General features: G+C 43.6%; 2 protein-coding genes across 8 annotated transcripts in view; one reads left to right on the plus strand and one right to left on the minus strand.

The window, feature by feature from the left end:
- On the plus strand, positions 1-23,637 carry LOC111953552 (uncharacterized). Of its 7 annotated transcripts, none has more exons than XR_011474243.1 (17): positions 1-312; positions 2,759-2,865; positions 3,010-3,164; positions 4,342-4,499; positions 4,738-4,905; positions 10,686-11,139; positions 11,589-11,690; positions 13,166-13,259; positions 15,259-15,509; positions 15,772-16,014; positions 16,284-16,382; positions 18,026-18,219; positions 18,337-18,525; positions 18,800-18,956; positions 19,402-19,555; positions 20,724-20,835; positions 21,504-21,602. XR_011474243.1 is itself a non-coding variant. In XM_023972916.2 (17 exons), the coding sequence occupies exons 1-17, from the start codon at positions 298-300 to the stop codon at positions 21,683-21,685; spliced, it is 2,820 nt and encodes a 939-aa protein (XP_023828684.1). In that variant the 5' UTR covers positions 3-297; the 3' UTR covers positions 21,686-23,637. The 7 variants fall into 7 exon arrangements, 6 of the variants coding, with proteins under 6 accessions (XP_023828684.1, XP_023828686.1, XP_023828685.1 ...); XM_023972916.2 differs by having other exon boundaries at positions 3-312; positions 18,337-18,511; positions 21,504-23,637; XM_023972918.3 differs by having other exon boundaries at positions 3-312; positions 15,286-15,509; positions 18,337-18,511; positions 21,504-23,637.
- The window catches only part of LOC111953505 (ATP-binding cassette sub-family F member 2), a 9,257-nt gene continuing 5,585 nt past the window's right edge, over positions 23,544-27,215 (minus strand). Inside the window, exons 12-14 of the mRNA XM_023972823.2 lie at positions 25,139-25,267; positions 24,598-24,801; positions 23,544-24,124 (exon numbers count right to left, since the gene is read on the minus strand). Coding sequence (XP_023828591.1) covers positions 24,008-24,124; positions 24,598-24,801; positions 25,139-25,267 — 450 coding nt within the window. The 3' untranslated portion in view covers positions 23,544-24,007. The remainder of the gene's footprint in view (positions 24,125-24,597; positions 24,802-25,138; positions 25,268-27,215) is intronic.

Consider the following 27,215-nt stretch of genomic DNA (forward strand, 5'->3'; position numbering starts at 1 on the left):
TGTGGATTATCATTTGCTGACTGTCTTGTCTGAGTACACATTGCTACAGACAGTTTTAATGATATTGAAACAAAACGACGAAGTGTTCAAACGTGTGTGTAGTCTGTATAAACATTTTCTTATTTTGGAATAACGGTGGTTTTCGGGGCGTTTCCCACTGTCTGTCAGCAGTTTTGATAGGTTCAAATCGCGTTCTGTAATGTAGCCATTGGCTCTGGCTACTAATCTTTCCTTGACATGCAAGCCAACAACAGGGCACATAGCTAGCTAGTGCAAAGAACCACTGAAACTGAAAGTATGGATTCCACTCCGGTAAGTTGCAAATAGCCAACTGGCTTAATACTTTCACTTCTAAAGAATAACAGTTATTACTTAAATAAGTTGGTACAGTAGTAACTAACAGTTAGCTAGCTAATTGGATAACGTTAGCTAGCTATGTTAGCTATTGTACCTAGCACATCCTCCATTGTAAATTCCCGTAGCAGTAGTTCGCTTGCTAGGATGACAGTAAGCTAGCTAGCTACCGGTAGTTATCTGCATTAAGATACAAATGGCCCTGTTTAGGTTAGAATGAGCTCAAGTAAAATACCCGGACTTTGATAATTTCCCTGAAGTGGAGTTCAGAGTGATCATCATGTCACGTCGAAGTTTCTAACCTAGAGTAGAGGTCCTAGACTATAGCAAAGATTTTTTGTAACTAAACAAAGATTGACCACAGACTGTCGTTTCCAATAGGAATAAATTAGTCAAAGTGGGCAGAGCCAAGTACGAGCTACCGATATCCTATTGGCGCGATCTAGCAACGTCTGCATATTTCCATCAGGGAACACCTCCTCTGTGAAGTGCGCGTGTGCAATAACTCATTCCCATTGCACTCCTAAACAAACAACACGATTTGTAAAAAACTTTTGCAAAGGGTAAAGTCTACAAAACGTAGTCCACTCGGTTCATATCAGATTGTAGTTTTAGGAACCGAAAACTGTATTGATCCGTTGTCAGTTTAGCCTACATTTCACTGATCTTAGTAGCAGAAAGCATTTTTTATTTGTGTCCTTCAAGGCAGCAGTCAATGATCAAGATTAGGCTAATTTTCATTTGATTTTTTATGGCGGTTTGATCGCGGGTAGGCACAAGTAATGTCTGCAGTTTTCGGTTTGGCTATTTGGCTAAATACATCTCTTTGCCAAAATGTGTGATCTCTCCCATGTCTTATTCGACTAGTAGTTGTTCTGAAATGTTTATTGCTTGCTTATATTTTACTCCCTCTGTTTAATATAACACACATACATTGATTATTAATTTCGGTTGCCTATCCTGACGGGAAGTTTGTTCTATAGAAAGTATTTGACTCTGATGTGTGCCACAGAAAGTACTTGACTCTAGTGACAAAATTAAAGAAATTAGGAGGGCCGTTTTCTTGCCTGCCCGAAATTCTCCCACCCCCTACTATTTTAGGACTGCAAGGCCTGGCACACTTCAGAATCATTTTGGTAGCTCATGTTGACCAGTAGTGTGTGCCGCGGAAAGTATTTGACTCTAGCCACAAAATTAAGGAAATTAGAAGGGGGGTTGAATTTTGGCAGGCAAGAAAATGCCCCCCCCCCCCCCCCTAATTTCCTTAATTTTGTGTCTAGAGTCAAATACTTTCTGTGGCACACCCTACTGGTCAACATGAGCTACCAAAACGATTATGAAGTGTGCCAGGCCTTGCAGTCTCAAGATGGAAGGGGGGGGAGAACTTTGGCAGGCAAGAAAATGGCCTTGCTGAACCCCCCCCCCCCCCTTCTAATTTCCTGACAAAATTGAGGTCAAATACTTTCTATAGAACAAACTTCACATCAGGATAGGCAACTGAAATTAATAAAATTAATCTATGTGTGTTATATTAAACAGAGGGAGTAAAATCTAGGCAAGCAATACACATTTCAGAACAACTACTAGTCGAATAAGACATGGGAGCGATGACGAATTTTGGCAAATACATTTATTTATAGACTAATACAAACTGAAAACTGCAGACATTACTAGTGCCTCCCCCGCAATCAAAGGACACTAATAAAAAATGCTTTCTGCTACTAAGATCAGTGAAATGTAAGCTAAACTGACAATGGCGTGAAGAGCAGAAATCTCAACTAGCAAGAAAGTCACAGCAATGAAGAATTGAGTGCGTGCTCGTTCACGCGAGGGGGGGGGGGGGAATTCTGGCAGGGGGGAGATTTTCGGCACAACACCGGCCAGTGGGCTTCCTCTCATGAGTGGAAAAGCCAAGCGGATGCTTCACATTTATACATCTGAGGAAATATCTGTCTCATTGTTCTATCTGTGACTATAGTTTATTAATTGGCACGAAGTACAATACAGCTAGCTAGATACCAACTAAGCTAGCCAGCTAGTTGAACATACATATTAAATTGTTGAGCTTTATCAGACCTAGAAAACAAGCTTTTATGACAACACAGCATTTCCCTATAAGGATTAGTCTCAGGGCTAGCTCACTTCAATCAGCTGCTGTCTTTAGTCAAACTTGCACTTTGTCGTCAGAGCCAAACAATCACTCCATTCATCAGTCACACTTCATTCAGGCATTATTGAGTGAGATTGATTGACTTTGTAGGGCATCATCTGATTGATCTGCTCAAAGAAACCAGGGGCACCCTTTGCCCCTTTTGTGTTCGGGCAATTGTGCGGTTTGTGTATAGGCCCGCCTTTTGTTATGAGTTTTCCTGTTGTCTCACACCCCCATGGCTTTGTGTTGTAGACTATCGGAGAGTTGTTCCATACCCTGTGTGAGATGGGCTTCAGTGAGGAGCAGATCCAGTCTGCCGTGCAGGCAGGACACTTCTCAGTGCCTGATGCAGCTGAGTGGTGAGTCCTCCCAAACCATAACCCTTAAATGGACAGGCAAGGAACTATGTTTTCCGATGTCAAGACAGGTGTTGTCAATAACTGAACATGTCAAATGGTTAATGTTTTTTTCCCCCCATCTTTTTTTCTATGTGTTTACGTCAGGCTTTTACAAGGTGAAAATCTGAGGCACAAGCTGGTCAAAAATCCATCCCAGCCAGTTTCAACGGCGTTCGCTGCATTTAACCCTCCCAAAGATGCGGGGAGCTCTTGCCCCCCAAGCACATCACACTCACAGACATCGCCCAATGACAGTAGAGGTGTGACACACCATTATGATATTTCATCAGGCATTTGTTTTCCATGGTTGATTGCATACTGTAATGTAATGGTCCAATGTCTTATTGTGCACAATTGACCACTTGTGGTGTCTTTTATCCCTTTTGTACAAATCAGATAACGGTCTTGTAAAACTTGGAACAGCGAGTGGCTTTGCCTTGTTTCCAGCTGAATATACAGGGGAACTGTGTACAGGACAGGGCATAAGTTACAGTAAATTATCCAAGCTTTTTGTTTCCAAGCTAATCTCCCTCCCTCATAATCTTCCAATAATACTTATTTGTTATAACATAGTGATGACATTGATTACATTTCAGTATGTGAAGTCTCAGTGGTGCATTTGACGTATTGCCATCTTGCTCATGGAGGAGTTGTTGGAAACATCGCATGTGTAGTTTTAGCTACTCTAGGAAGTGACTTTGCAGGCTAACTTAGTGCTGCCCCCTTCAAATCATTTAGTATCTCAAGTTGAAGGCCAACCGGGGTAGTGTAGGCTGGTGGTAGTAACTCAATTTTCCTTCTTCTTTTGTGTGCGATTTTAAAATAATCGGTTCAAGGACATGCATGTGGTGTGATAGAAGCAATTATTGGTACTATGATTGTGTAAATAATATGTAAATATTGACCATGAAGATTGCCATTTTCCCATTCACCGTAATGGGGATCTTACTTTCTGGAAACAGCTTACAGTACTGCGTTCGACCTTGAACTTTGTGACTTCAATGAGAGAGGGCAGTCGCGGCAGGTAGGCTAGTGGTTAGAGAGTTGGGACAGTAAGCGAAAGGTTGCTTGTTTGAATCCCCGAGCTGGCAAGGTGGAAAAATCTGAGTACGGCAGTTAACCCCCACAGCAACTGCTCCCCGGGTGCCGATTATGTGGATGTTGATTAAGGCAGCCCCCACACCTCAGAGGTTTAAATGAGGAAGGCACATTTCGGTTGAATGCATTCAGTTGTGCAACTGACTAGGTATCTATCCCCTTTCCCAGTCGTCTCCCCTGCCTCAGACACATTCCTCGCTTGAAATTGTAGCCTTAAATATATATTACTTAACTGAAGTTTTGGGCAAAACACCAACCTACTCTGGACATAGCATAGTAGCTAGTTATTTGACTCTTTATTTCAGCAGTGACCATTCTGTTTCTAATGTGTGTCTGAAGGCCCCTCTTTAGTCCTGGGACCCACGCAACCCACCAGCCCATCCACAGACACCCCACCGCTGGAGTCACGTATCAGGCAGGACAAGAGTGACTTTCAGGAGCAGCAGAGGATGCGTGTGGCCAACGAGGCCAGGAACGAGAGGAGGCAGAAGAAACAGGTCAGCAGCACCTGCCTGATTGATCAGCTGAAACACACTGAGCACACACACACACACCCAGCATAGCCACAGGGTATTCGACATGCTAGTCTAACATACTGCAGTGCATACTGCCTAGTGACACAATTTACATTGAAGATTGGTTTATTCAAATTATTGAGACTATATATTCAGCCCTTTTTGCAAAAAAGTCACACTTAGACATGGCATCCCTGTGACGTGTGTGTTGTTACCTCAGGAGCGTGAGCTGGTGCTGAAGCGTATTGCTGAGGACCGGAGGAGCTTACAGGAGAAGAAGACCCAGCCGAGCGCCTCCACTGAGACCACGTCCCCCCCTGGCAGCAGCCAAGGCCAGAGGCTGGGGGGTACGGTCCAGACTAGTGTAGACAACAACTGCATCCTCATGGTGAGACTGAACCCTCCTCTGGCAATGTTTACATTCAGTGCCTTCAGAAAGTATTCACACCCCTTGACTTTTTGTTGTTACAGCCTGAATTTAAAATTGATTTCAACCGAGATCGTTTTTGTCACTGGCAAATTATGTCAAAGTGGATTATTTTTGTTGTTGAAATTTCTACAAATGTATTTAAAAATGAAAAGCTGAAATGTCTTTGAGTCAATAAGTATTCAACCCCTTTCCTATGGCAAGCTTAAATAAGTTTAGGAGTAAAAATGTGCTTAATAAGTTACATGGACTACAATAATAGTGTTTAACATGTTTTTGAAGATCTACCTCATCTCTGTACCCCAAACATACAGATAATTGTAAGGTCCCTCAGTCGAGCATTGGATTTCAAACACAGATTCAACCAAAAAGAGGTTTTCCAATGCCTCGTAAAGAAGGGAACCTATTGGTAGATGAATTTTTAAAAAGCAGACATTGAATATCTCGTTGAGAATGGTGAAGTTGTTAATTACCCAGTAACTACAAAGATACAGGCATCCTTCCTAACTCAGTTGACAGAGAGGAAGGAAACTGCTCAGGGATTTCACCATGAAGCCAATGGTGACTTTAAAACAGTTACATAGTTACATGGCTGTGATAGAACTGATGATGGATCAACAACATTGTAGTTACTTCACAATACTAACCTAATTGACAGAATGAAAAGGAAGCCTGCACAGAATAAAAATATTCCAAAACATGCATCCTGTTTGAAATAAGGCACTAAAGTAATACTATAAAAAATGTGGCCAAGCAATTCACTTTTTGTCCTGAATGCAAAGTGTTATGTTTGGGGCAAATACAATACAAAACATTAGAGTATTACCACTCTCCATATTTTCAAACATAGTCGTGACTGCATGATGTTATGGCTATGCTTGTAATTGTTAAGGACTGGGGAGTTTTTCAGGATAAAAATGGAATGAAGCTAAGCACAGGCAAAATCCTATAGGAAAACCTGGTTCAGTCTGCTTTCCATCAAACACTGGGAGATTAATTCACCTTTCATCTGTACAATAACCTAAAACACATGGCCAAATCTACACTGGAGTTGCTTATCAAGAAGACAGTGAATGTTCCTGAGTGGTCAAGTTACAGTTTTGACTTAAATCTACTCAAATCTATGGCAAGACCCGAAAATGGTTGTCTAGCAATGATCAACAACCAATTTGACAGAGCTTGAATAATTTTGAAAATAATATTGGGCAAATGTTCACAATCCAGGTGTGCAAAGCGACTTACCCAGGAAGGTTCAGCTGTAATTGCTGGCAAAGGGCTTCTACAAAGTACTGACTCAGGGTTGTGAATACTTATGTAAATTCAATATTTCTGTATTTCATTCTCAATAAATTTGAGAGCGAAAAAATATATCTAAAAACATGTTTTCACTTTGTCATTATGGGGTATTGTGTGTAGATGGTGAGAAGAGAAATTGAATTCATTTTTTTATTCAGACTAATAACAAAATGTGGAATAAGTCAAGTGGTATGAATACTTTATGAAGCCACTGTATGCCTAGCAGCATAGGCAGTGCTCTAAAGTGCGACCATTTTGGTTGGGTATGCTCCTAAATATTTTGCTCTACGACCAGTGCGCTTCACTGTACTGTTGTTCCCGAGTGACTATTTTCATCATGATATGCATAGAAAATAATGGAAGTCTATGTTTTCAAAAGTATTTGAGTGTTGTGTTGATATTTCACAATCTCCTCAGGCTTTTGGAATTGCCTAAAGTCAATTGCCTAATGTCAGTCAATAGCAAAATATTGCACTTATTGATTTAAGCTTACATTATAACATGCTAAATGTTTCTGATATGTTATAAATTAGCAAATGAATAGATGAGCTGCACCTCCACGTATTTTCCCAGCCAGAGGTCAACCAAAAATATGGAGATTTCGTTTTTAAAAAATCACATTGATTCATTACCAGACAAGTCACAGGATTTTGGTTTGGAGAAGCCAAGGCTATTACGCGAGTGAAAAGCAAAATAATCCACTAACGTTAGGCTACATAACATGCTAGCAACATTTTCTGATCAGTCCTGCTAATAGATGAGCAACCTAGAATAATGATCATAAGCACTCACCTTAATTTAGCTAATATTTTCCAGCCTAATTGTAACCAAATATCCAAATTGAGATTCCGTGAAAACAAAAATCTGATATTGATTGATTTATCAAGAGGAGTCCCCATGTTTGTATCAAAGCAGGCACTCCCAAATTAAATTATCATCCAGTTGACCACACCGCTATTGCTTTACATTTATTATAATGGTTGGATGACTTTGGAAGCTGTCATCAAGGCATAGGGTGGCTATTTAATAAATCTTAAATATAATTTTGATTTGTTTTAACACTTTTTTGGATACTATATGATTCCATGTGTGTTATTTCATAGTTTTGATGTCTTCACTATTATTCTACAATGTAGAAAATAGTAAAAATAAAGAAAAACCCTTGAATGAGTAGGCGTTCTAAAACTTTTGACCGGTAGTGTATGTCGGACAGGTTTTTTGTATCAYGATTTGTTACGGGGGGCACACAAATCCAAAACAATGTGATTGCAAAATCGAATGCTTCTAACCAAAATAGTTACCTTAACTTTCTACTTAAAACCTAAATCGATAATGTCATTTAATGTGGTTCTTCAATAATTATGCATAATACTTGTTGGATACGCATTTGGTGTCAAGCTGACTAGTTAAGCCTTGATGTTTTCACACATCATCTGATCCAGGAAGGAATTTTCCAAATGACAGTCAATTGACTAACAGCTGTTGTGATAGCGCATGCGATGCAACAACAGCCCAAGTGCTAGAAAAAAGGTGTTTGTGAGGAATGTCCAGAATATTTTGGTGTCTCATTCGTTACGCCAGTGACCGTTGTACCTGGTTCCATGCTGGATCTAATTATCCCTAGCAAATTGATGTTCATCATTTGTCTGCTTGATTTACAGCAGGGTCTCATTACCTTGATGCTTTCTCTGTTAAATCTAATGTGTTCATGTTTTTGTGCCTCAGATTGGACACCGAGTCTACTATGCGCAATTGTGTAGGCTAGACTCTTGCGTATCACCCAATACTATTCCTATTAATTATTCTGCATATAATGACAACAAATTATACTGAACAAAAATATGAATGTGTTGTGTGACAAAACTGCACATTTTAGAGTGGCCTTTTATTGTCCCCAGCACAAAGTGCACCTGTTAAATGATCATGCTGTTTAATCAGCTTCTTGATATGCCACACCTATAAAGTGGATGGATTATCTTGGCAAAGGAGAAATGCTCACTAACAGAGATGTGAACAAATTTGTGCACAGAATTTTAGAGAAATAATCTTTTTGTGGTATGGAACAGTGGTGGAAAAAATACTCAATTGTCATAAAAGTAAAGATACCTTAATAGAAAATGACTCAAGTAAAAGTGACAGTCACCCAGTAAAATACTACTTGAGTAAAAGTCTCTAAAGGTATTTGTTTGAAATATACTTAAGTATTAAAAGTAAATGGAATTGCTAAAATGCACTTAAATATCAAAAGTAAAAGTATAAACCATTTCATTTTAAGCAAACCAGACTGCCCAATTTTTTTATTTAATTTTTTATTGACGGATAGCCAGGGGCACACTACAACACTCAGACATAAAATACAAATGAAGCATTTGTGTTTAGTGAGTCCGCCAGATCAGAGGCAGTAGGGATGACCAGGGATGTTCTCTTGATAAGTGTGTGAATTGGGCCATTTTCCTGTCAAAATGTAACGAGTACTTTTGGGTGTCAGGGAAAATGTATGGAGTAAAAAGTACATCATTTTCTTTTGGAATGTAGTGAAGTAAAAGTTGTCAAATATAAATAGTAAAGTACAGATACCCTAAAAAATGACTTGTGTAGTACTTTAAAGTATTTTTACATAAGTACTTTACACTACTGTTATGGAAAATTTCTGGGACGTTTTATTTCAGCTCATGAAAATATGGGACCAACACTTTACTTGTTGCGTTAATACTTTTGATCAGTATTAATAGCCTAGTGGGCTTATTCTCAATGTCATCTGGTAATGAAATAACATGACAAATACATTTTTCCCCCCATGTTACTTACACCTGCAATTTTAAACAATACAAGGAGCTTGAAAAAGTCTACTTGAATTTGGAGCTCAGAAATTCAAGTACTGGAGTAGGACTACCTTAAAAAGCAGACATTTCTTCAATTTGGTGCTTGAAAAGTCCTTGTAATTATTGTAGCCAATTTATAAGTTCCCCTGTTGCCTTTATGATTTTCCCTGATTTCATTTTTAAATAGTTTTTGTGAGAAATGTGGCCACTTTCGTTTGATTCCTGCCTCTTCAATTGAAGGGTGCGGTAAAACCATGTGCGCTTATTATGAGGATAACATGTTTTTTCTCTTTTACCCTTATTTTATCAGGCAAGTTGACTGAGAACACATTCTCATTTACAGCAACGACCTGGGGAATAGTTAATGGGGAGAGGAGAGGAATGAGCCAATTGGAAGCTGGGGATGATTAGGTGGCCATGATGGTATGAGGGCCAGATTGGGAATTTAGCCAGGACCCCGGGGTTAACACCCCTACTCTTACGATAAGTGCCATGGAATCTTTAGTGACCACAGAGAGTCAGGACACCCGTTAAACGTCCCACCCGAAAGATGACACACTGCACAGGGCAATGTCCCCAATCACTGCCCTGGGGCTTTGGGATATTATTATTTATTTATTTTACCAGAGGTAAGAGTGCTTCTTACTGACCTTCCAACACCACTTCCAGAAGCGTATGGTCTCCCATCCAGGGACCAACCAGGATCAACTTAGCTTCAGAGGCAAGCCAGCAGTGGAATGCAGGGTGGTATGCTGCTGGCAACATCGAATGTTGGTTTCAATTTGACTTTCCATACAAATCCTTCCACTTTTCATAGCTTAATTATGTGTGCCTGCGTCAACCACATACTGTAGGCTACAGAAAAATTGCCATGCATGTATCCAGTCTATTTAGTCAGACCAGTCTATTTAGTCAGACAATGTCCACATTATTCTCACATATTTTAGAATGTAATAATAATTTGAATATCAACGCATTGGCAAGGTATTTTTAGTGGTAATGGCCTATTTAGTGGTTCTATATTAGGCCCTATATATACAATGATTTACAATTGTATAACGTTGAGGTCCTTGAAAATTAAAATGAAGCGCTGGAGTTATGGGTCAATTTGCATATTTTCACTTTTATTCCTCTAAGTACACATGTGGAACTGCATGAAAATCCATTTGGAAATGTTGATCCCTGTGTCACACATTGGCTCCATTATTTATAGAAATAACCTGTTACACAGTGTAGAAACCTAATATTCCACCAATGACAGGTTTTTGTATACACATTTTAGCTTTTAATAATAAACAAATGTTTTACAGGGTTCCATATTCGTTTTTATGGTACAACATGTGCTTCAGAAGTATCTAGAATACATATAGGCCCAATATATAGGCTATATCTCAATCAATTAAAAACATCTTATTTTCTGGTGCTCCTTAACACCAGTGTTACCAAAATGTGTTGTATTAATTTAGAGCCCTGAGCATAGGTAGACTTCTGTCTTGATTGTTGACTTGAGAGCACTCCTATTAGTTGATTGAAGAGGCGTGCATGAATTGTGTAGCTTAGTTAGATGGAGACTGAGGTGGTATGTTATAATGGAGGTTTCACCCTCTCTGTCCCTCCCTGTAGATCCGGCTACCCTCTGGGGAGTCCATGCGGGAGCGCTTCCCTGCCGACGCCCCTCTGCGCAGCGTGATGGAGCACATCTCCGGGCGCTACCCCTCCCTGGCCTCCTTTTCCCTCCTCCAGGGGTTCCCACGGAAACGCTTTGGGGAGGCGGAACTGGCTTGCTCCCTGCGCTCCCTGGGCCTCACGCCCAACGCCGCCCTCTGTATCCAGACCACGCCCCCAGAGACACCCCAGGATCCGGCCAGCCCAGCTGCCCGCCTCTTATTGGGCCAGGAGGAGGTGGTGGTTCCACCCCCTGCGCTTCCGCAGCCCCAGATACCAGAGCTGGAGGAGGAAGGGATGGAGGATCCCGCTCGGCCCTCACCTCTGCCTCACCAGCTGTGGGAAGAAGCAGTGGGCTACGCAGGCATCCCTGGTGTTGGGCCCCCAATGACCGGACCTTCTCACTCCTGGGGTAAGATTCACGTCTGGCGTATGAAGTCCTCATTCACAATGTATTTGATGTATTTTCAAATATCATAGTCGATGACTTGTTGGGTGTTTTACCTTCAGAAATGCATTTTCTTGGAGTGTAAATGGTTACATGGTACCATGTAACGCTGTATAATTGCCTTACTCACGAAGGCTATTGCATTATGGACCCATTAGTTTGAGGCGTCACTTTGTGAAGACACCATAACACCATTACAGGCACTAAGTTTCATTCAGGCATTCTCTGTGTCAGCTAAATGTGAATTGTTCACTCCGGGCGCAGTTTCTCCTAGGTACAGATCTAGGATCAGCTTCCTCTCCCCCAATCCTAACCTTAACCATAAGTGGGAACAATGTGAAACTGACCCAAGATCAGCGTCTAGGTGCCACTTCATCCCACTCCAAAGTGTTCATGCAGTTTTTCCCTGACAGGACGGGGCCAGAAGCTGAATCCTGGTGATGCAGAGGAGGCTGCCAGCTCAGATGATGAAGAGATGCCAGAAGGGGGTAGAGAGCCGCCCTTCTTCCTCAATGGTACTAAAACCTCTGTTTGGAATTTTCTTTTATCCTTCCTTCCTTCGTCTCTCTGTGTCTCCCTGGTTTTTCCTCTGAACTCCTTGTTCTTTACAATCCAATAAAGATGAGCCCTCTCTCTGTGTCAGTGGTTAGACAAATGGCTTTGAACTTGATGAGCACTGTAGCCCCATTTGCAGTAGGATTTAACCTGCTGTCCCCTGGGAATATATATATTTTTTACAGCAGGTTACTGCAGAAGTAGTTGAAGTGAACCAGTGTGTGTGTAGAAATCCGTTGAACTAACCTGCCATGGCTGCGGTCAGGATAGTGAGCCAACTGGCCCAGTGATGATGTTTGATATTGCCTCACTCACCATGAGAAAGCTGCTTTGATTGGGAAATAGCAGGTGAATGCGCCCGACTTTCCAACTTATGCAAGTTTGCACTGCACTCACTCGTGCCAAAAATAAGTCTGTCTTTCTGAGTAGTCAACCTCTGAGGTACAGACAGTAATCCAAGTGTTACACTTCGTGTGAAGCTCATTGCCGGGGATTCTTTTTACAGCCAAAGAGGAAGCTAAAGCTGAAGAAGAGGAACATTGTGATTAGAGAGAGATTTTGTTTATGAGGGGCATTGTGATATGTCTCAGAGACAGGCATTCAGATTGTTAAATAGCTTGGATATTTGTCTGAAATACACTATATATACAAAAGTATGTGGACGTCCCTTCAAATTAGTGGATTTGGCTATATCAGCCACACCCGTTGCTGACAGGTGTATAAAATCGAGCACACAGCCTTGCAATCGCCATAGACGAACATTGGCAAGTCAGTGACTTTCAACATGGCATGTGCTGTTATTGTGAAGTGGAAACCTCTAGGAGCAACAATGGCTGAGCCGCGAGGTGGTAGGCCACACGAGCTCACAGAACGTCACTGCCGAGTGCTGAAGCACGTAGTGCGTAACAATCGTCTGTCCTCAGTTGCAACGTTCACTACTGAGTTCCAAACTGCCTCTGGAAGCAAGGTCAGCACAATAACTGTTTGTCGGGAGCTTCATGAAATGGGTTTCCATGGCCGAGCAGCCGCACACAAGCCTAAGGTCACCATGCGCAATGCCAAGCGTTGGCTGGAGTGGTGTAAAGCTGACCTCAACCCCATCAAAAACCTTTGGGATAAATTGGAACGCCGACTGCGAGCCAGGCATAATTGCACAAATAGAGGGCCTGACCTGACTACGGCTCTTGTGGCTGAATGGAAGCAAGTCCCCGCAGCAATGTTCTAACATCTTAGGGAAAGCCTTCACAGAAGAGTGTAGGCTGTTATAGCAGGGAACGGGGGACCAACTCCGTATTAATGCCCATGATTTTGGAATGAGATGTTCAACGAGTCCACATACTTTTGGTCATGTAGTGTAATTCAAGATGTATGGCTTCTAGAATTAATACAGATTTAAATTGAGTATCCAAAAGGCCTAACCTATTGTTAACCCCAGCAGATATGCCCCGATTACCCTTCTTCCCAGAGAACCGGCTGCGTGGAGTGCTGGAGCCCAGACACCACTGGCCAGACCAGGGCAACAGACTTAGGTGAGTGCCCAGCCTAAACCTAGCCTATATCATGACCTTGACCTCCACTTTAAAGCAATGTCTTTTTTTGTAACGTGATTTCAATTTCATTTGATACTGTTCAGGATCTAAACTCAGCGAAAAAAAGAAACGTCCCTTTTTCAGGATCCTGTCTTTCAAAGATAATTCGTAAAAATCAAAATAACTTCACAGGTCTTCATTGTAAAGGGTTTAAACACTGTTTCCCATGCTTGTTCAATGAACCATAAACAATTAATGAACATGCACCTGTGGAACGGTCWTAAGACATTAACAGCTTACAGACGGTAGGCAATTACGGTCACAGTTATGAAAAATTAGGACACTAAAGAGGCCTTTCTACTGACTCTGGAAAAACACCAAAAGAAAGATACCCAGGGTCCCTGCTCATCTTCGTGAACGTGCCTTAGGCATGCTGCAAGGAGGCATGAGGACTGCAGATGTGGCCAGGGCAATAAATTGCAATGTCCGTACTGTGAGACGCCTAAGACAGCGCTACAGGGAGACAGGACGGACAGCTGACCATCCTCGCAGTGGCAGACCACGTGTAACAACACCTGCACAGAATCGGTACATCTGAACATCACACCTGCGGGACAGGTACAGGATGGGAACAACAACTGCCCAAGTTGCACCAGGAACACACAATCCCTCCATCAGTGCTCAGACTGTCTGCAATAGGCTGAGAGAGGCTGGAGAGAGGCTGGACTGAGGGCTTGTAGGCCTGTTTAAGGCAGGTCCTCACTAGACATCACGGCAACACGTCGACTATGGGCACAAAACCACCGTCGCTGGACCAGACAGGACTGGCAAAAAGTGCTCTTCACTGACGAGTCGCGGTTTTGTCTCACCAGGGTGATGGTCGAATTGGCTTTTATCGTCGAAGGAATGAGCGTTACACCGAGGCCTGTACTCTGGAGCGGGATCGATTTGGAGGTGGAGGGTCCGTCATGGTCTGGGGCGTGTGTCACAGCATCATCGGACTGAGCTTGTTGTCATTGCAGGCAATCTCAACGCTGTGCGTTACAGAGAAGACATCCTCCTCCCTCATGTGGTACCCTTCCTGCAGACTCATCCTGACATGACCCTCCAGCATGACAATGCCACTAGCCATGCTGCTCGTTCTGTGCATGATTTCCTGCACGACAGGAATGTCAGTGTTCTGCCATGGCCAGCGAAGAGCCAGGATCTCAATCCCATTGAGCACGTCTGGGACCTGTTGGATTGGAGGGTGAGGGCTAGGGCCATTTCCCCCCAGAACTGGCAAATCTGGTGCAGTCCATGAGGAGATGACTGTAACTTTTGATTTTGACCCCACCCCTTTGTTCAGGGACACATTATTCAATTCCTGTTAGTCAAATGTCTGTGGAACTTGTTCAGTTTGTCTCAGTTGTTGAATCTTACATTCATACAAATATTTACACATGTTAAGTTTGCTGAAAATAAACACAGTTGACAGTGGGAGATTGTTTATTTTTTTTGCTGAGTTTATAACCCTAAGCAGAACTTATATCTGAAAAAATATTTGTAGGATTATTCAAGTTGAATTGATATGTAATAGGTAACTCCGTAGAAAGTGGATTGTTTTTCAATGTTTAGTTCTGATCAGCACTGCAACGCCTTATAATAAACTTGTTGAATGTGTAGAAGTGTGCCAGTGTCCTAAAGGTCAAACATAAGCGGTGACTTGATGTGTTGGCATGCAAACTTCAGACTTGGCATGTAGCCTTGATGGCATGTAGCCTGAGAAGGGGCTCAGGACCAAAACCTGCTCTGTAAATACATGAATTTTGAATGCAGCAGAGTTCTCCACATTATAGCCAGAGTGTGAACTTGCACACTCCCCGTCATGGATTTAAAGCGTTGGATTGGTGTAAGCATTGGCTTGGAGTAAGTTTCCACCATTGTTAAATCCATGACGGGAAGTGTGCACAAGGGTGGAGAATCGGGAAGCTTTTCTTATCTTTAATCATTTGACTAGATGCAAACGTGGTTGTGTCTCACCCAGGGAGGGGGTGGCAGAGGATCCAGCAGTGGAGCCAGAGGAGGCTGCAGGTTGTGTGGTGCCGGGGGCAGCGGGCCAGGCTGCAGTAGAGCGCCTCCAGAGAGCTGCCCAGGACGACCCCCAGGCCACTCAAGGTCACCCATCCCCCCCCAAGAAACCCTTCAGGACGCCCAGTGTCCCCTCCCTCTGTGTCATGGCCACCCGGGCCACAGTCAACCTCATGACAGGTCAGAGAACAACTTTAAAGTCCAACACTGTTATTTGCACACAAATAAATGTTGAAAGGCCTCACTTCTTGCCAAAACAACGACCTAGCCAAACGACTGTTTTTCCAACCATCTCATCTCAGAAATGGTCAGAATTGTACATACAATGATATTGGTTGTGGTTTATTGCAATTGTGTAAAAAATTCAAGATCACAGAAATTCATGTCTGGAAAGCTGCATAGAAAACGTATTTCTTTCTCTCCTTCGTTCCTCCTCTCTCAGCTCCCAGCATGCAGTACAGCAGCAGTCTGTCGTGTCTGACCCCTGAACTGGCCGAGCTCCTGCTCAGTCACATGTCCCGCGAGAGGCTCCTTCGCCCGCGCACCCTGGAACTCTTTTTCGGCTGCCCGATGCAGAAGTTTGTCCTCAACTGCTACCCGTACTCCACCAACGAGCTGCTCCGGCAGCTACGGGCCTTCACTGCACTGAAGCACCTGAGCCTGGTCAACTCTCCTCTCATCACAGGTATACCTTTACCTTGACAGCTTTTGTGCTCACTGAGTATGCGTCCCAAATGGCAACCTATTCCATATAAAGTGCACTACTTTTGACCAGAGCCCTATTTCAACACTATTATTAGCGCCATTTGAATGTCAAGTTAAGTAAGAAAGTTACAAAAATAAAGGAATATAGATGCATTGGTAAGCTATCACTTTAAGCATGTGACCGGTTATCTTTGCAGCTTGTGGCTATGATAGTGATGGTTGCTATCTCTTTGTTTTCCCGTTGTCCAGACGCAGGCCTCTCTGTGCTGTGCAGCCTACTGAAACTGCAGCACCTGAACCTGGCCTCATGTAGCAAGCTAACAGACTCCTGTCTGCAACACATCACAGGCGAGGTTCTTCTCTAATTCTGGGTTGTATTCACTAGGCATCAAACAAAAGAAAACTGACTGAAACAGGAAGGGACTATACCTGAACTTGCCCAATAAGTAACGTTTGTTTTGGTTTCTGTTGCAAAACGTTTTGCTATGGTGTGCACTAATAAATACGACCCTGGCTACAGCATAGAACGGCTGTGGATGAATTACGTTTTTAATGTTTGGTAAGCAGTCTTGTAAATACAGTGCATTCGGAAAGTATTCAGACCTCTTCAATTTTTCCAAATTGTGTTACGTTACATCCTTATTATAAATGGATTTAAACAATAATAATCCTCATCAATCTGCACACAATACCCTATAATGACAAAGCAAAAACTGTTTTTTAGACATTTTTGCACATTTTATAAAAAATCTAAAACTGAAATATCACATTTACATAAGTATTCAGACCCTTTACTCAGTACTTTGTTGAAGCACCTTTGGCAGAGATTACAGCCTTGAGTCTTCTTGGGTATGACGCTACAAGCTTGGCACACCTGTATTTGGAGTTTCTCCCATTCTTCTCTGCAGATCCTCTCAAACTCTGTCAGGTTGGATGGGAAGCGTCGCTGCACAGCTATTTTCAGGTCTCTCCAGAGATGTTTGAAGTCCGGGCTCTGGCTGGGCCACTCAAGGACATTCAGATACTTGTCCCGAAGCCACTCCTGTGTTGTCTTGGCTGTGTTCTTAGGGTCATTGTCCTGTTGGAAGGTGAACCTTGGCCCTAGTCTGAGGTCCTGAGCACTCTGGAGCAGGTTTTCATCAAGGATCTCGCTGTACTTTGGGACTAGGTCAGGGAGGTGACCAAGAACCAGATGGTCAATCTGACAGAGCTCTAGAGTTCCTCTGTGGAGATGAGAGAACCTTCCAGAAGGACAACCATCTCTGCAGCAGTCCACCAACTGGCTTTTATGGTAGAATGGCCAGCCGGAAGCCACTCCTCAGTAAAAGGCACATGATAGCCCGCTTGGAGTTTGCCAAAAGGCACCTAAAGGACTCTTAGACCATAAGAAACAAGATTCTCTGGTCTGATGAAACCAAGATGGAACTCTTTGGCCTGAATGCCAAGCGTCACGTCTGGAGGAAAACTGGCACCATCCCTACGGTGAAGCGTGGTGGCAGCATCATGCTGTGGGGATGTTTTTCAGCAGTAGGGACTAGGAGACTAGTCAGGATCGAGGGAAAGATGAACGGAGCAAAGTACAGAGAGATGTGCCAAGCTTGTAACGTCATACTCAAGAAGACTCAAGGCTGTAATTGCTGCCAAAGGTGCTTCAACAAAGTAGAGTCTGAATACTTATGTAAATGTAATATTTCATTTGCTAACATTTCCCAAAAATTATGGGATATTGTGTGTAGATTGATGAGGGGGAAAAAGCTATTTAATACATTTTAGAATAAGGCTTTAACGTAACAAAATGTGGAAAAAGTCAAAGGGTCTGAATACTTTCCGAAAGCATGATATGGGAGCATAATATGGCAAGAGTGGCGCTTCAACTTGGTAAAAATGATTGAAATCATAATTACGGATAAATGTGTCAACCATTTCACCAACTTGAAAGGAGGACTAAGATAAAAACAAAAATCTCACTCCGCACCCTTTGTGTCTTAAAGGCTTGAAGAGCCTGTCTTTCCTGTCGCTAGACCAGACCAAAGTAAGCGATGTAGGGATGGTGCTGTACCTGCAGTCTGCTCCTTCGACACTCACCCAGCTTAGTCTGAACCAGACCTCTATCACGGAGGCCACCCTGGCAGCGCTGCCCGCCTGTGTGCCCCAGCTACGACTGCTCAGCATCAAACACACTAAGGTAGCTCACTCTTGCGCTCGTACAAGCACACAAACACGACAACGCACCCAACCACAATATCCTGAGCCCGTTTTGAGATTTAGGTCTACTTTGACCCCTTCCTCCCTCGTCTGTCAGGTGAGTGACGTGTCGGCCCTGGCTGAGCTTCCCAGCCTGCAGACCCTCTACCTGGACGGCACGGCGGTGAGGGAGGGCTCTCTGGAGCACCTGGCCACCCACTCCGCCCTCTCTGCCCTCAGCGTGGCTGGCATCTCCGTCGCTGATGGCAACAACGTTCTCCAGATCATCTCAGGTGAGCTGCACATGGTATGTGTGTGTACAGCAGGAGTATTCACATCTGAGAGGGAGAGAGACTGTGTACAGCAGGAGTTTTCAAATAAGGGGCCTCAAGGTCTGCAGTACTGCTGTTTGATTGACTTAAAGTCATTGATTTTCCAGAGTCCATTCTCCCTGTTTTCTCAGGTCCAGTCCCTGATTAGAGGGGAAGATTACAGCAGATGTTAATGTTGTGTATGGCTCACAGTATATAGTTCAATGTATTTACTAAAGTACTACGTCTGTTTTGGCTTGTTCATCCCAGGTCTCCGGCTGACCCAGCTGACCCTGCCTGGACGCCACTCGGTGACGGACGCCGGCCTGGCCTTCCTCTCCAGACTGTCCCTGTTGTCCGAGCTGGACCTTACTGACTACACATACGTCACCGACCAGGGGGTCACCCAGCTGGCTACCATGACCAGGTCAGCTCACTCTCTCTCATAACTATTATCCTCTCCTGGTGTCAATATACACGCTTGTCATGATAGACTGGCACTCAGTGGTCACCAACCTCTGTCTTGTGGAGCTATACAGTGATTTCAACTAATCATTTAGACTAACTGGTTGTGTTCGTGGTGAGCTGGAACAAAAATGTGCACACCATTGCTCACATGGACTAGAATTGGTGGTCACTGCTCTAGTTGATTCACCAGCGTCCTCCAGTGTTGACATTGCAGTGAATGAAGAAATGCTGGGCCGTATTCATTAGGGACCAAACAGAAGAAAACGGACTGAAACAAGAGGGACTACCTGAATTACCTGTCCAATAAGAAACGCTCATTTTTGTTTTCTGTTGCAAAACGTTTCGCTACGGTCAGCACTAATGTATACGACCCTGATAGAAATGTCCCCCTCTCTTGTCTCCAGGCTGAAGAGGCTGTCGCTCAGCAACACCCAGGTGACGGACGCGGGGCTGCCCTCGCTGCGCTGTCTGCAGGAGCTGCTGGAGCTGTGTCTGGACCGCACGGCCGTCACCAGCCGAGGAGTGGCCGCCCTCGTCACCGGTCTGCCACACCTGCAGGTACGGAGCATGCATGAAACCCCATAGACAACTATTGTGTCAGTGGATAGAACTCTGCAAATAAGTTATATGGCACCAATGGCGCTAACAGCGCTCCGTTGTAAAACTTTGTTCAAGCTGCACGGCCAGGTACGACTCCTACACCATCATTAAGTTTGCAGATGACACAACAGTGGTAGGCATGATCACCGACAACGACCTCCTCCTATAGGGAGGAGGTCAGCAGGACAACAACCTCTCCCTCAACGTGATCAAGACAAAGGAGATGATTGTGGACTACAGGAAAAGGAGGACTGAGCACACCCCCATTCTCATCGACGGGGCTGTAGTGGAGCAGGTTGAGCGGTTCAAGTTCCTTGGTGTCCACATCACCAACAAACTATCATGGTCCAAACACACCAAGACAATCGTGAAGAGGGCACAACAAAACCTATTCCCCCTCAGGAAAAGATTTGGCATGGATCCTCAAAAGGTTTTACAGCTGCACCATCGAGAGCATCCTGACTGGTTGCATCACTGCCTGGTATGGCAACTGCTCGGCCTCCGACCGCAAGGCACTACAGAGGCTAGTGCGTACGGCCCAGTGCATCACTGGGGCCAAGCTTTCTGCCATCCAGGACCTCTATACCAGTCGGTGTCAGAGGAAGGCCCTAAAAATTGTCAAAGACTCCAGCCACCACCATAGACTGTTCTCTCTGCTACCACACGGCAAGCGGTACCGGAGCGTCAAGTCTAGGTCCAAGAGGCTTCTAAACAGACTCCTGAACATCTAATCAAATGGCTACCCAGACTATTTGTATTCTCCCTTCTCTCTCTTTTACACCACTGGTACTCTCTGTTATTATCTATGCATAGTCACTTTAATAACTCTACCTACATGTACATATTACCTCAACTAACCGGTGCCCCCGCACATTGACTCTGTACCGGTACCCCCTGTATATAGTCTCACTATTGTTATTTTACTGCAGCTCTTTAATTACTTGTTCCTTTTATTTCTTATTCTTATTAATATTTTTTTAACTGCATTGTTGGTTAGGGGCTTGCAAGTAAGCATTTCACTGTAAGGTCTACTACACCTATTGTATTCGGTGCATGTGACTAATAAAATTTGATTTGATGCAATTATTAGCAGTAGTTACATTGATGTTGTGGCTTTATGTTCCAGGTATTAAGCTTGGCCAGTACTCAGGTGGGCGACACGGTCGTGAGGAGAGGTCTGGTCCACTGTGTTCAGCTCTTCAAGCTCAACCTCAGCCGGACACGCATCACTGACCACGGTAAGATCCCATCATACAGTTGAATAAAGGGCGCACTTGGCCCAAAATAGTCAACTGAACGGTCATTGCAAAGATAGGACATGAGCTCTCTAATACATCTCTATATGCCAGCAGCATACCACCCTGCATACCACTGCTGGCTTGCTTCTGAAGCTAAGCAGGTTTGGTTCTGGTCAGTCCCTGGATGGGAGACCAGATGCTGCTGGAAGTGGTGTTGGAGGGCCAGTAGGAGGCACTCTTTCCTCTGATCTAAAAAAATATCCCAATGCCCCAGGGCAGTGATTGGGGACACTGTCCTGTGTAGGGTGCTGTCTTTCGGATGGGACGTTAAACTGGTGTCCTGACTCTCTGAGGTCATTAAAGATCCCATGGCACTTATCGTAAGAGTAGGGGTGTTAACTCCGGTGTGCTGGCTAAATTCCCAAATTTTGCCCTCAAACCGTCACTTAATAATCCCCAGTTTACAATTGGCTCTTTCATCCCCCTCTCCCCTGTAACTATTCCCCAGGTCGTTGCTGTAAATGAGAACGTGTTCTCAGTCAACTTACCTGGTAAAATAACGGATAAATAAATAAAAATAGGTCCCGCTCATTATCTTGCAACACTTCCATGGAAGTATTTAGAGGTGAAAACCTAATATACCTTCTTTTTGTGTCCATTTCCCTCAGGACTGAAGTTCCTGAAGTGCATGTGTCTGACCCAGGTGAACCTGGACGGCTCGGGCGTGACCCTATTGGGCATCGCCAACCTGGTCGCCTCCTGTCCCCACATCACCAGCATCAGGGCCAGCAACCCGCGAGCCATCCCCCCTGACCAGGTCTCCGACGACAACGACGGTGACAATCAGTAGGGGGATGAGTAGTGACCCCGCCCAGCCCTTTCTGATGAGGCTTGGGTCAGCTAGCTAGTAGCTTCCGCTGTGCTCGGCGGTATCAGCCCCATGTTTCTGCATCCAGCTGACAGGCTCAGCGTAGTCTGGGTGAAGAGAAACCCAGCTCTAACTGCACTGCTTCAACAGCGGCTAGTGGCACTACTCGCTCAATCACAAGTCCACCATAATAGCTGTCGAAACCTTAGAAGGGTGCCTTCTTGTGCTTCTAAAGGTCTAGATGGGATCCCTGCTCCCTGTAGTTAATCTCAACCCCCATTAAAGTTATTACGACGAAGTCTAACATAAGTGTGCTATGTTGATCCCGGTGTAGGGTTCAGTTGTCCCTAAACGCAGATTTTGGGTCAGTTTTGCATTTCTCCTGCTAATGGTTCAGTGTATGATTGGGGGAGGGAAAGCTGATCCTAGATCTGTACCTAAGGGAAACGTCACTCCAGAGTGTAGATCCCCCTGGGCCTGGCAGAGGTATAGTATGCATGATGTCCAATCTACATAAAGCAAAGGAACTATGATTAGGAATTGATCAGGGATATAACCTTAATATATCACAGCATGTTTTCACCCAGATTTTTCTGCCTGAATTCTCTAATGAATCATTTAACTCCAGTTCTACTTACTTCCTGTATTGTCAAAAAATGAAATGTTGGGGGTGGTTCAAGCTAAGGCAGGTTCTATCTACAGTTGAAGTCGGAAGCTTACATACGCCTTAGCCAAAAACATTTAATCCAAGTAAAAATTCCGTTTTAGGCCTATTAGGATCACCACTTTATTTTAAGAATGTGAAATGTCAGAATAATAGTAAAGAGAGTGATTAATTTCAGCTTTTATTTCATTCATCACATTCCCAGTGGGTCAGAAGTTTACATACACTCAAATAGTATTTGGTAGCATTGCCTTTAAATTAGGTCAAACGTCGTTTCGGGTAACCTTCCCACAATAAGTTGGGTGAATTTTGGCCCATTCCTCCTGACAGAGCTAGTGTAACTGAGTCAGGTTTGTAGGCCTCCTTGCTCGCACATGCTTTCTCAGTTCTGCCCACAAATTTTCTATAGGATTGAGGTCAGGGCTTTGTGATGGCCACTCCAATACCTTGACTTTGTTGTCCTTAAGCCATTTTGCCACAACTTTGGAAGTATGCTTGGGGTCATTGTCTATTTGGAAGACCCATTTGCAACCAAGCTTTAACTTCCTGACTGATGACTCAAATGATGTCAGAAGCTTCTAAAGGCATGACATAATTTTCTAAGCTGTTTAAAGGCACAGTCAACTTAATGTATGTAAACTCCTGACCCGCTGGCATTGTGATAGTGAAATAATCTGTCTGTAAACAATTGTTGGGAAAATTACTTGTCATGCACAAAGTAGATGTCCTAACTGACTTGCCAAAACTAGTTTGTAAACAAGACATTTGTGGAGTGGTTGGAAAACGAGTTTTAATGACTGCAACCTAAGTGTATGTAAACTTCGGACTTCAACTGTACTAACATTTGATTAGCCAGCAAGTGGAAAGCTAAGTATTGTTGGTGGTTGTGGAGAGGTTGACTTCTCAAAGCAAATAGTGGGCCATGATATGGGTTGCATATTGAGTGGTTGGGTTCAACAGCAGGAATCCAAAGCATCTCCGTTCATAATGAATATAGTTTTGCTTCTTATGTTATGTTTACACAGATGTAAAATGAGGTTTATTTTCTCAAAATGTAAATGTTTTAGATAAGTGCACTGTATTCCCTACATTGTCAAAGGAAAATGCAGAATTAAAAGCTGCATTTTGGAAGATGTTGTGTTTGTTCAAAGACCCCAAAATATGAGACAGTAAGTATTCAATTGTCAATTCAGTAATTTATTCAGACAAATCGTTATTGCAATACGTTAAAGAAAAATAAAAGGCAGAATTAATGCTCTTTTGCACAAATCACCTTCAAGCTGCTGCATTCATTTTTGGTTGTTACACTTATTAGAAAAAATATAACTTTTTCTATGATGACGGCAGTAATATGGAATGCGTTCCATAATGCACTTTGAGATGCTTCAGGTGAATCAGCCAATCAGATTGCAGCTGGAGGCGGGTGGGTTTAGGGTGAAGTTGCCCTTAGAGGCTGACTTTGGGTCAGTTTTGCATTTTCCCCACTAATGGTTAGGATTTGGGGAGGAAAGCTGATCCTAGATCTGTACCTGGAGGAAACCTCCCCCCGGAGCATTGAGGACTACTGTTCCACCACACAAGCACTTTGGAGTCCAAATCCATTATGGTGATTGGGTTTACTGGCTCAGATTGCAGGGGCTCTAGATGTCATGCGCTTGCTTGTCAATCTTCGATTTCAAGTGTTCCTTGTATGCCAGGATGTCCCTGTTCCATTTGGTGATGGTTTGCTTCTCACATACCCAGATCTCCTGAGCCACCTGAAAAATAAAAATAAAATAAAAAAAACAATTGGTGTCACAACTCAATATTAGAAGCATAGGCAATGAACAAACCTCAATTGAAAACATGTTCCCTTTCTCTCCAATTCTATCCATATTGTATCTCGGAAACCCAAGTGCTCGATTAGGTTCTGGGGGAAGATGTATGAGAAAAGTTACTGGCGAAGTCTCCACCCCCCCTAAATGGAGACTCTCAGCCAAAGCATGGGCAAAAAAATCCCTCCCTTTCTGAAATTCAAAAGATGTGCACGCACACCTGCAAAATCTTGATTTGTACAAATGATCACGTCGTCGCATCACACAGTCTGTTGACAGACGCTACGATGCCATCCTATGTTACATGTGTCTGTCCACGAGAGATTATCCATATTGTAACTACCTAGCAGGGTCTAAGACTTAAGTGATGTGAAGTATAGATGTGGGACCGGTCAGGGAGGATATAATTGTGGTACCTGCTGGATGAGTCTGAAGTCGTGGCTGACCAGCATCATGCCGCCCTCGTAGTCGTTGATGGCATCAGCCAGGGCGTCAATGGTCTCGATGTCCAGGTGATTGGTGGGCTCGTCCAGGAAGAGCATGTGGGGGTTCTGCCAGGCCAACCAGGCGAAGCAGACCCGACACTTCTGGCCGTCCGACAGGTTCCTGATCGGACTCACCTAGGGGAGAGGACAGAGTAAGGACCATGAAGGAGTGCAAGTGCTTCCATGCTCTTGAAGAACTATCAAATTCCACCATTAAGTACCCACCAGAATACACCACAGGTTAACGCTACAATGATTGTGGAGGATTAAAAGACACAGGGTTTGAGAGGAACAGGTATTCCGAACAAACACGGGAAAAGCTTTCAAAGTCACTAATTCCTGTACTATCAATGACGACGATACAATCATGCCAAAGTCACTTCAAACAGCGTTTCTATACCAGGTGACCAATCTGATTCGGTCAATGCTTCTCCAGTGGATCCTGGGCCCGGACCGAGCTCTGCGGTCTCACCTGTTGTTTTCCTGTGAGGCCGTAGCGGCCGATGATCTTCCTCATTTCCTCCTTCTCCTTGATCTCTGGGTAGCACTTCATCATGTACTCCAGAGGAGACAGGTCCAGCTCCAGCTGCTCTGTCAGATGCTGCAGAGAGATAACACCATACAGGTATATTAGATACATTCAGATGCACTTTAACAAGCGTACGTGCTGACCCAGTACAGGCGTGAAGTACAAAGGCATTTAGGTCTTCGGCTGAGGTCGGACAGAGACACGAACACACTTGAAATTGATCTATTGTCTGTTTTTGGTCTAAAAAGTTACGTCAAGTATTTTCAAAATAAGCTTTGTACGTAAAAAGGCGGACATAGTGGGATTTTAGACGGACAATCTCTTGTCTATCATCCGACAAACGATAACTCCCATTTGAAAAACCATTGACTCAATCCCACATTTTCAGACACAAAATCCCAGTGTCAGCACCCATACATGCTGACCACACCGCCTGCGTTGCATGCATGAGCGTCGCAAAATAAATGTACACAAGCATGTTACTGAATTTCATCCAAATTGCTCATGCGTGTCAACAAAGGAGCATCTGTGTACCCAGGCGCTAAAATAGAACTTGGATCAATTTTTGACGTTTGATGCCCCGCCTCTCCCATATCATTGGTTTTTAGGAGCACGTGGGTGATTGAAAGATGAACTGAGATCCACACTCCAGTCAAAGTTGGTTGCCAACCGCCATGTAAAGTCCACAGAAGAATAAGAAGGCTGAAGGAGAAGAGATTACTAGAAACTAACTGAGTTTCCCCTTTTATCTGTGGATTAATTGTTAGAGAACACAATTTTATGTGACTCAAAATGGGTCAAAATTCTACGAAGATCCATAAAAAAAGGACCTTAAGGGCATTTCAGGTAAAATAACCGAATGTTTATATCCCAGGACAAATTAGCTAGCAACAGCAAGCTAGCTAGCTAAATGTACATGAATATTTCATGTTTCAACCTGTCCCCAAATTAATATATACAGAACAAAAATTTAAACGCAACATGCAACAATTAAGAACACTTTACTGAGTTACAGTTCATAGAAGGAAATCAGTCAATTAAAATAAATTCATTAGGCCCCAATCTATGGATTTAACATGACTGGGCAGCCCCGCCAGTTGAGGCCGGTTTTGGGATTACTGCCAAATTCTCTAAAACGACGGAGGCGGCATTTGGAAGAGAAATGAACATTCAATTCTCTGGCAACAGCTCTGGTGGACATTCCTGCAGTCTGTATGCCAATTGCACGCTCCCTCAAAACTTGAGACATCGGTGGCGTTGTGACACAAAACTGCACATTTTAGAGTGGCCTTTTATTGTCCCCAGCACAAGGTGCACCTGTGCAATGATTATGCTGTTTAATCAGCTTCTTGATATGGCACACCTGTCAGGTGGATGGATTATCTTGGCAAAGGAGAAATGCTTACTAACAGGGATGTGAACAAATTTGTGCACAGAATTTTTGAGAAATAAGCTTTTGTCCGTATGGAAAATTTCTGGAACATTTTTATTTCAGCTCATGAAACATGGGAACAACACTTTACATGTTGCGCTTATATTTTTGTCAGTATAGTTGGTTCAGAGTTCATTTTGATATTTCAACCTGCGTGTCCTGATCCCGTTTGTTGTGGATGGACAAAATCAACACGCGGACGCACTCGTGTGCCCGGTCTAGTCAGCATATTATGCTCAAGCAGGTTTATGTCTCTGCAACCGGTCTATTTTTATTTTTCCGTTATTTTACCAGGTAAGTTGACTGAGAACACGTTCTCATTTACAGCAACGACCTGGGGAATAGTTACAGGGGAGAGGAGGGGGATGAATGAGCCAATTGTAAACTGGGGATTATTAGGTGACGGTGATGGTTTAAGGGCCAGATTGGGAATTTAGCCAGGACACCGGGGTTAACACCCCTACTCTTACGACAACTCTTACGACAAGTGCCATGGGATCTTTAATGACCTCAGAGAGTCAGAACACCCGTTTAACGTCCCATCGGTTTAACGTCCCATCCAACCAATTTTTTAGACCAGAGGAAAGA

Source organism: Salvelinus sp. IW2-2015, linkage group LG27, assembly GCF_002910315.2.
Source record: "Salvelinus sp. IW2-2015 linkage group LG27, ASM291031v2, whole genome shotgun sequence".
Classification (NCBI taxonomy): Eukaryota; Metazoa; Chordata; class Actinopteri; order Salmoniformes; family Salmonidae; genus Salvelinus; species Salvelinus sp. IW2-2015.